The 10349-nt window shown below is 36.1% G+C and overlaps 1 protein-coding gene across 5 annotated transcripts; it reads left to right on the forward strand.

Annotated features, from left to right (window-relative positions):
• The first annotated feature begins 2011 nt into the window (after positions 1 to 2011).
• LOC116032604 (pentatricopeptide repeat-containing protein At1g74600, chloroplastic) lies at positions 2012 to 9289 on the forward strand. Of its 5 annotated transcripts, XM_031275252.1 has the most exons (7): positions 2012 to 2179; positions 2785 to 2901; positions 3421 to 3526; positions 5186 to 5238; positions 5329 to 8314; positions 8620 to 8951; positions 9029 to 9289. In XM_031275252.1, the coding sequence occupies exon 5, from the start codon at positions 5432 to 5434 to the stop codon at positions 8111 to 8113; it is 2682 nt and encodes an 893-aa protein (XP_031131112.1). In that variant the 5' UTR covers positions 2012 to 2179; positions 2785 to 2901; positions 3421 to 3526; positions 5186 to 5238; positions 5329 to 5431; the 3' UTR covers positions 8114 to 8314; positions 8620 to 8951; positions 9029 to 9289. The 5 variants fall into 5 exon arrangements, with proteins under 5 accessions (XP_031131112.1, XP_031131111.1, XP_031131114.1 ...); XM_031275251.1 differs by lacking the exon at positions 5186 to 5238; XM_031275254.1 differs by lacking the exon at positions 5186 to 5238 and having other exon boundaries at positions 8620 to 8889.
• The last annotated feature ends 1060 nt before the right edge of the window (positions 9290 to 10349 follow it).

Here is a 10349-nt window from a genome sequence, read left to right on the forward strand (position 1 = left end):
TTATTTCAAACCCCTCCCTCAGGTGCTCAGCATGGTCGGAACAATTAGAGGTTTTGATTAGCATGTCGTCGATGTAGGCCTCCATCAACTTCCCTAGGAGATCACCGAACACGACGTTTATCATCCTCTAATAAGTTGCTCCAGTGTTTCTTAAACTGAATGGCATCACTCGGTAACAGTATAAGCCGTCTGGAATAACGAAAGCAGTTTTACTCTCATCATGCTTGGCCATCATAATATGGTGATAGCCCTTGAATGCATCCATAAAGCTCATTAATTCGGCGTCTGCAGTCTCATCGACCATTTGATGGATGCTTGGTATGGGGTAAGGGTCTAATGGGCAGGCTTTGTTAAGGTTGGTGTAATCGACACACATGCGCCAAGCTGGAGGCTTGGGCACCAAGACCACATTAGCCACCCAGTCCGGATATGACACCTCTCAGACATGTCCTGCCGAGGCCAACGCCCTTACTTCCTTCCTTACAAATTCTCGTCGGTCGGACGACATGCGTCGTTGCTTCTGCTTTATTGGTTTTACCGCCGTGTTGACAGTCACAAGATGGCAAATCACTACTCGGTCAATGCCAGGCATATCACTTGGGCTCCAAGCAAAGATATCTGCAAATTCCCTCAATACGGACAAAACCGAGCTCTTTACTTCAGGACTCAAGGCGGTGCCAATCTTCACTTTCCAATCTAGAAACAAATCTGAGAGGAGAACTTCATCGATGTCTTCGGATGGTTCAGGCTGCTCTTTTCTGATCTCATCCTTCCACTTGCTGATTGTGTTGACTCTGGATGTGCTAGCCTCCTATTTCTGTATGGCTCGGACGTAGCATCACCGCGCCGATCTGGGATCCCCACGAACTACTCCCACACCTTCGGGCGTATGGAATTTCATACACAAGTGCGACATGGAAATTACAGCTCCCAACTGAGTAATTCCTGGTCGTCCCAGAATCACATTGTGGACACAGGCCAAGTCCACAACTATGAACTCCATCTCAATTTTCAAGATCTGGGGGTAAGTTCCGATTTCAACCGGCAGTTTGATTAACCCCTCAGGGTGAATGGTGTCTCTCGTGAAACCAGAGAAGGGTGTTCTCATTGGGGCCAGCACGGTCGGGTCCAGTTTCAATTTCTTGAAGACTTCCATGTATAGCACGTTGACACTACTTCCGTGTCAACCATTACTTGCCGAACCTCAGCTCCTGCGATGTCTAGGGTAACCACTAGTGCATAAGCGACCCGATCAACTCCTGAAGGGATATCTCGTTTGGCAAACGTGATCGACTCTACCTTCTGTCACTTCTCGGATCCCATATAATCAATTATCCCAACTTGCAAGTCTCTGGCCCAGGCCTTCCGATCTCTCGGGTCATCACCTCCTTCAGGTCCTCCAAAGATAACGTGGATGACCTACTTTGACTCGGTTGGAGGAGGTTCGTGATCAGGCTCGGGATCCTTGTCTTTCTTGTCTTTCTCTGATTTCTTGAAGAACTTCTCCCACGATCGACGACGACTCTTATTCTTCTCGGCAAATTGCGCGAGTTCCCCCGTCCGCAGGAGGTCTTCAATAAGGCTTTTCAAAACGTGGCATTCCTCCGTCTCATAGCCCCTATTGACTTTTTTGGACTATTGTTAAGGAAGTAGTCCTTGAGCTCGGTAGCTAGGGAAGCCCACTGCCGACCGCCCGAGCTTTGTCGGTTCATCCATTACTTATGTACCGGTTTCGAATCCTAATTAATAAAGCAAACCGTATTTCCCATCTTGCTCCGTATTTATCATTGTCAATTATGATGAATAATTATAACAGATTTCATATTTTTACAAAATACTAAAATAACTAAACTATGCCCAACCAAAGGTCTGTGGTCAAGCGGTATAACTGTAGCTCTGAGATTCGAACCTAGCGTGGGAGCATTGATTCTTTGTTTTTTCGAAATACTCAAAAAAAAAAAACTGAACTATGTCCATTTTATGCAAAAAATCAAGGGATTCATTTTGCAAAATACTAAAACAAGTACACTCATCCTCTCCACCGCTCTCTCTCCTCGCACTCTGTCTCCGTCGCCGCCTCTCACCCCTCTCGCCGCCTCTCTCTGTCTCGCAGCTTTTCCGTGACTCAGTCTCGGCGTCTCTCGCACAAGAGTTCGACTACAGAAGCGATTCTTACCAGGTATAAAATCCCCCTTTTTTTATCTATGTTTTTCCTTGTATATGTGTAAATTGCTTCTTGAAATCGACCATTTCGCGATCATTTTTTGTTGCTGTATTACAATTTAGGTTATTTCCCTTTGGGTTGAATTTGTTTCATATAAAAATCTTTAACTTTATTCTGTTTAATTTCTTTTTCATTTTTTACAAATTTTCTGCGTTTGGTGTTGTAATTCTAAACTGCCACTAAAAAAAAAATTAGTTATTACTTATATAATATAATTTTCATATTGCTTGGTTTATTGAATTGATATAGAATTTAGCATTTAAAAGGTTCCCAACTGGTCAACTATTACTGTTGTTGTTTGGTCCATGAAACATGTCTGCAATGATGTTGGTTTAGTGGGATCATCCCACTAAATTTTCCTTATTTTTCATCATTTACCATGTGTCAGTGATCTGTTTGTAAAGCGAGCTCTGGCTTGAAGCTTATGCTTAATTTGCTTGTTGAGTTATTGTCCATAATGAACCAACAATTTAATCTTTTGTATTGTGAAAAAGCGATTTTGTTTCTTGAGTTACCCAATACTTAAACATGCATAACAGTACCTTGAACAATGCTTTTAGGTACTCTACTGGCTCTCCAGCCTAACAAGCACAGATGAGAACTTTATCACTAAATCTGGTGCCCAATGTGTTGCTTCAAGTGAGGTTTTGCACTGATTGCACCAGATACATCTCCAAGTGAGTCATTTTCTGAATGTGGCATTGTTTAATTTCTGTTTAAAGCTGTGTACTGCTGTTTTTTAGCAGGATCTTGTGCAGTGGGTCCAGACCATTGTGTGTGATGTTACATGGTTTTCTAGATGTAGGAAGCTGTATGAGGTTCCTTGGATTTAATTTGAGTGTTGTGCGAAAAGGGATGATTCGTTTTGTCAGGGTTGGACAAAAACTCTTGTCTTTCTGTTTCAGTTTTGTAAACTTGAACAATTGATAATTAGTGTTTGGTCACGGATTTAATGATTATGTGTATCTGCAGGAAGAAAGGCTGGCCCTTTTCTCATTACTTTTAGTTGAATTCCATGTGTTTGCTGTGATCTTCACATGGTTTATCTTTTTTCTCTTTGGACTTCAATTCAATTCAATTCATATTATGAGTTTATGACACTTGTGGTTCTTAATAAGACTGGTGTACTCTTCTTTGTTTATATGATCTACTTTTGATTTTATTTTTTGATCTTTTTGGTGCATATTTATGTGCAGGTGCATAATTTCAACTGATTTCTATCTAGATCTGCTGAATCATCTGAGAAAAAAAACAGGATAATATGAATTGATTATCCAGGATTATCCAGACTTACAGTTCCAGGTAAGGTTTTTTTTTTTTGTATTTTTTTATTTTTATATATATATATATATATATATATATATATATATATATATAAAGCTAAATTGTGCAATACGATCCCATAGGAAGTTAATAAGTACCTGATATAGATGAACTTGCCTTCCTCTTGCCTTGTGGATCCTTTTAATTTCACCATTACTGTCTAGTGTAACACTAAACATTAAATGCTGTTTTTGAACTCTTATCTGATATCTAAAATGTGATTGTTGAACTCTACAACCTGGACTTGTAACTTATATGTAAGACATACTAAAACTTGCACTTCTAACTTATATATAAGACATATAGTTAGTTGTAGATGGTGACTTTTTAGTTCCCAAGATAAATAATCAAGTATTTTGATCATCTAGAGAAAAAAGTAATCCAATGCATGTGATTTTGTTAATAAAATGATTATACTGTTGCTTCTGCAAATGACCATAAACTAAACCCTACTCTACCACTTTGCATTTTATACTTAAATGCTAATAATTTAAAATCTATGTGAGGGCAAATGATGAATGTATATTTGATTCCATTATATTATATTATACTCCGGTATTATATATAGTAATAAATTTTTTAAAATATCATTAATTTAAAATGTTATAATCACATATGATGTGCCGTATATGGTTAGTTATAATTCCATACAAAAATAGATTGTATAATTGCTGTACATAAGCATGCTAAAATTATTGTATAATTGCTATTTTAAATGATTATGTCTTTTTGAAGTAGCCAAAACAATTGCTTGATATATGATTAAAATTTAATTAGTAGTTTGTTTATATAATCAAATTGATGCTAAGTCTATGATTAGTAGTTCCTCCGGCCTGTATTTCGTCCTTGGTTGATTATTAATATATCTTGTTTGTTGATTTTCAAAAAAATAAAATAAAAATTGATGCTAAGTCTATGATTAGATTTAAATTAGTTAGTTATTTATTGTGAACTTTATCTTGAAATCATGCATTCTTTTTACAATTATGATATTTAAATAATTGTGCTATCATACTATATAGATAATCCCAATTTATGTATGCTGATAAGTTTAAGAGAAGGCAAATAGATATGTTATAACATTTTTTTAAAAAAATTTCTATTGTAGTATATTATTATTGAACAGTTCTGTATTGTTATTATTATTATTATTATTACTACTACTACTACTACTACTAATTGCTTTGCTAATTTACACCGTACATAAAATCAATTTATGTATGTTGTTAAGTTATTTTTTTTATATGTTTATATAGAAGCTATTTTGCTAACTTACAACCTACATGAAATTAATTTATGTATGTTGTTAAGTAATAATGAAATCAAAAACAAAAAATATAGAGCTGCATTTATTAATTAAATTGATGACTTACTCTGTACATAAAATAACTTTATGTATGTTAGAAAGTTATTTTTAATTTAGATTATAGTAACTTTTTATAAGAAGTTAGTTATAAATTGTTTTGCTAACTTACACCGTACATAAAATTAATTTATGTATATTATTAAGTTATTTTTAATTTTAAATTATATTAACTATGTATATATGTTTATATAAAATTTGTTTTGCTAACTTACTAGATACATTAAATTAATCTATGAATGTTGTTAAGTAATAATAAAAGCAAGTTTATCCAGTGTGCGATGGTGGCAGTCTACTAGATGGAGTGGCAAGTTTTTGAGTAGTAGATGTAAGGGCATTAAGCATTTTATATTAAAAATAGAATTAGAATTTGAAACAATTAATTGTGATGGTAACATATTTGGATCTTTATTTACAGTTAGGCCTGGGCGTAATATGGGTTTCACCCGAATTTTGACGGGTTCAACCCGAAAACTCATAATTCAGTTCTAAACTCGGCAACGTGGGGCGCATCTCAACAAATGAGTTCCGTCCTCAAAAGAAATTTTAAACCAAAAATCTTAGCCTTTGGGCGCAGATTCATATGCTCTGTCATAGCTCTTGAAACCCCGTCTGTTTTCTCAGATCAACATGGACAAAACTGCGCTATATCCGATCAATGTTGCTCCCTTGAAGAACACAGTAAATCACCAAACCTCGCCCTCTCAAAAACCAAAATCCTGCACTCTCGTTTTCTGAGAGCCCACATTTTAGACGAAGATTACTCAGCTATCAAGTATTTGTTGGATGGGTACTACAAGTGTTCAAGAATGGACTATGCAGTCAAATTGTTTGATAAAATGGCTATCCCGTATACATTTTGCTGGAACCTGATGATTTCAGGTTGTAACAAGGCTCTATTGTTCAGTGAGTCATGGGAGTACTTTTGTAGGATGCATGTGTCAGCTATATGTATGGATAGGTTTACATATGGAGGAGTTCTGTCTGCTTGTGAAGCTTTGCAATCTGTGGCTTTTGGGGAGCAGGTTTATGGTCTTGTAATGAAAAATGGGTTCTTTTCAAATGGGTATGTGAGGTCTGGAATGATAGATTTGTTTGTGAAGAGTTGTAGGTTTGATGATGCTTTAAGGGTTTTTTACGACTTTCAGTGTGATAATATAATTTGTTGGAATACAATTATATCAGGAGCGGTTAAAAATAGAGAATATTGGGTTGCTATAGATAAGTTTATTCAAATGTGCACTGGGTCTTTGATGCCAAATGGTGTTACAATCTCAAGTGTATTAAAAGCTTGTGCTCAAGTTAAAGAGTTTGAGATGGGGAAGATGCTCCATGTGTGGGCAATAAAATGTGGTTGTGCAAAAGATGACTTTGTGGAGACAGCTCTAATCGATATGTATGCAAAAGGTGGGTTTATGAATGAGGCTGTAAAGGAATTCATTCAGAAGCCAGTACGGAATGTTGTTTCTTGGACAGCTATGATAAATGGTTTTGTCCAGAATGATGATTATGTTTCAGTGTTTCAGTTATTTGATGAAATGAGAAAAAAGGAGGTGGACATAAATAGTTATAACATCTCCAGTGTGCTCACAGCTTGTGCTAAGCCAGTTATGACTATAGAAGCAATGCAAATCCATTCCTTGATCTTTAAAGCTGGATTCTATCAGGACTCATTGGTTAAAACTTCTTTGATCAATACGTACTCAAAGATTGGGGCAGGTGATTTATCTGAAATGGTTTTTGCAGAGACTGAAGATCTCAAGCACATAGGCTTGTGGTCTAATATGATTTCTGCTTGTTCGCTAGGCTGGAATCCCTCTATGGCAATCCATTTGTTTCAGAGAATGTTTCATGAGGGGTTGAAGCCTGACGAGTTCTGTTGTTCTAGTGTTTTAGGTATTGTGAACTGTCTATACCTAGGAAGGCAGATTCATAGCTACACTCTCAAATTTGGCTTAATCTGTGATGTTATTGTGTGCAACTGCCTTTTCACAATGTATTCCAATTGTTATAGTTTATTGGAAGCTTACACAATTTTTAAACTTATTGAATGCAAAGATAATGTTTCTTGGGCGTCAATGATTTCTGCTTTTACAGAACATGGTTATATAGATAAATCGATTCAGTTGTTTATAGAGATGCTCTCTGAAAAAATTATGCCTGATGAAATGACATTAAGTGCTGTCCTAGCTGCATGTTCCACCCTTCAGTCTTTGAAGATTGGTAAAGAAATTCATGGCTTTTCTCTTCGATGCAGAATAGATGAGTCGGTCATTGCTGATAGTGCACTGGTGAATATGTACACAAAGTGTGGAGATCTAGTTTCAGCAAGGAGATTGTTCCTTATAATGCCCTATAAAGATAAGTTTTCATGTTCCTCCTTGATTGCTGGATACACTCAAAATGGTTACATTGGTGAATCCTTTCAAGTGTTTCATGAAATGCTCATGAATTATTTGCACGTTGATGCTTTCACAATTTCATCTATACTTCGCTCTGCTGCACATTTGAACCGATCTGGTATTGGTACCCAACTGCATGCCCAAAGTATAAAATGGGGATTAGAATCAGATTCTTCTGTAGGAACTTCAATGGTTATGATGTATTCAAAATGTGGAAGCATTGACGAGTGCTGCCAAGCATTTAAACAAATACGGAATCCTGATTTAATTAGCTGGACAGCCATGATTGTAAGCTATGCTCAACATGGAAAGGGAGTTGAGGCTTTAAAAGTTTATGAGCTCATGAGGAAATGTAACATCAAGCCTGATTCTGTGACGTTTTCTGGTCTTCTTTCTGCTTGTAGTCATTCTGGTTTGGTAGAAGAAGGGTATTTCTTCCTGAATTCAATGAAAGAAGATTATGGGATAGAGCCTAATTACCATCATTATGCCTGCATGGTAGATGTTCTTGGTCGTTCAGGTAGACTGAAAGAGGCTGAAAGGTTCATTTATACGATGCCTATAAAACCTGATGCTTTGGTCTGGACAACATTACTTGCCGCTTGCAAGGTGCATGGTGAAATTCAGCTTGGAAAGCTAGCGGGTGAAAAGATTATGGAACTGGAGCAGTGTGGAGCTGGAACATATGTTTCTTTGTCAAATATCTGGGCAGATGTGGGCCAGTGGGAGGAAGTCTTGAAAACAAGAAGTGCAATGAGAGGAACTGGGGTAGAGAAGAAACCTGGATGGAGTTATTTATGAAGCTTTGTCCTATAATTCTACATACTCAGCAGTTTGTGCGCCTAACCAATCTTTCTATAGCAAGTCCTTTCTCCCCTAATTCCCTCCTTCCAACCAAACGGCCATAGGCTTAAAATCGTCTGACAGCTTTCTCTCTCTACTCCTCCCAAAGCCGCTCTCTTCTGCCTTTCTCCGCTGTTCAGCACCACCGGTTCTTACCAGGTACTAAAAGCCCCAATCTTTCGGATTCCATTTCTTTCTTGAATCCCGGGTGTAATTTCACGAGAATTTCCTGCTTTTTGGTGTCTCTTGCTCGTGCTTTAACTTGTTTGCTCTATATTCTCTTAATATTTGTGGATTTTTGTAGTGAAGTTGCTGTTTGATTTGAAAATAGGGTTCTGTAACTTGATTCAAAAAGCTTTTACAAAAAAAAGGTTCAAGTGTTGTGGGGAATTCGTGATCTTTGATATGATCACAAGAGTTGTGATATGTGCTTGTGAATTTTTGAATGATATATTGTTTTGCAGGTTAAGACTGAAGGTAAAGGCTTCAATTTTAAGGATGCGGAAGGGTTCAAAGAGCGGCGTGGGCAAGTCTGCATCTTACCAGCTCAGCTCTTCAAGGACGGGGCTAAGAATCAGGTGGATGATCTGCAGGGATGTTCACTAATTTGCAGTCCTTGAGGAAAGAGAGCCGTAGTTCTGAAGTGGCAGTGCTTGAGGAGCCGCTTAACCAGGTGCTTCGGGAGTGGAAGGTCGAGCTCAATGGGCCCTCCCTCCCCTGCATCTTATTTGCAGGTAACTTGCAAGTCGACTCTTTGAACCTCTGTTTGGTTGTGTTTGTGATTGCGAATTACTCGGTATGATTTAAGTGCCTTTGTTGTTATAAATGTAAAATTTGGGATGTGGACTTTGATCAATATGGATGGAATTGCAGGGAGGGAGTTTGGGATTTTTAACACATCACACATTTATAGATCGGTGAGGATGAAGATGACGGCAGCAGTGCATTAGCTGCCCCAAAGTCTGAACCTTTTGATGCGCAAAAACTTGGTGCTGCTGCTGGCATAACAATCGTGCAATCATTACTATAAATCAATTTACATTAATTCTTCCAAAAAGAAGCGCAATATCATTTTAAATATTTTAATTAGAAATTTTTAATGATATATTTTTTATATATTAATTTTAGTTGAAATAAGTGTATTTTAATTTCAAATACAGTTGAAATATTCCATCTAAATTTAAGTTAAAAAAAAAATTAATTTAGTATATCTCAAAAGTGGACTATGTTCTAATAATTCAATATTTTAGGCAATCATCACTATAAATCAAACTAACATATGTTGTATATATTATTATTATTATTATTATTATTATTTAATTCTACTAACAAAGGAGTGCAGTCTCAAATTTCAAGACAAAAGTCTATTTTCACTTGGGTTGTTCTCATATCACCGGAATATATATATATATATATATATATATATATATATATATATTTATTTATTTATTTATTTATTTATTGCAATAGTAATGTAAAAAATCAACTTACTATGGTCAAAACGTCAAAGTCATGTTTGGTTAACTAGATATTTGGGGCAATGGTTAACTAGATATTTGGGGCAATTTACTCCAAATCCCAAAGGCTTTGTGGGAGAAGTGGAAGATAAGGGGAGCCGCTTTCCTTATTTTTTGTTTGTTTATTGTTATTTTTTTTTTAAAATTTGCTTTAATTTCTTTATAATGATATAATAATTTTAATTTTAATTATTATTATTATTATTATTATTATTATTATTATATTCTTTTAGATCATTTTACATGTTAACCAATAACCAGTAACATTAAACAATTAATTTTATCAAACATTTTTTTTTTCAAATTGTTGATACAATTTGCTAGTCAAACTCATTAACAGAATCCGTTATCCACTAATCACGGAATACCAAACAAAGCCATATAAATTTGTCTAATAGAGTCTACCATCCTACTATCGGAATGTACATATCTTCCCACAATCCCACTACCCATTACCTTACTATTCATTTTTCTACTATCATCCCTATGTACATATCTTCCCACTACCTATTACCTTACTATTCATTTTTCTACTATCATCCCTATGTACATATCTTTCCCACTACCCATTACCTTACTATTCATTTTTCTACAACTACGATTACAATTATTACTATTTTTCTGACATTATCTATTAACAAGGGCGGATACAGGAAGTGGGTGGGGGGGGGGGGGGG

Source organism: Ipomoea triloba, chromosome 10 (genome assembly GCF_003576645.1).
Source record: "Ipomoea triloba cultivar NCNSP0323 chromosome 10, ASM357664v1".
NCBI lineage: Eukaryota > Viridiplantae > Streptophyta > Magnoliopsida > Solanales > Convolvulaceae > Ipomoea > Ipomoea triloba.

Bases quoted from the DNA above. Each gene is read 5' to 3' on its own strand.
- LOC116032604 (XM_031275252.1), top strand. From the start codon at position 5,432: ATGAGTTCCGTCCTCAAAAGAAATTTTAAACCAAAAATCTTAGCCTTT.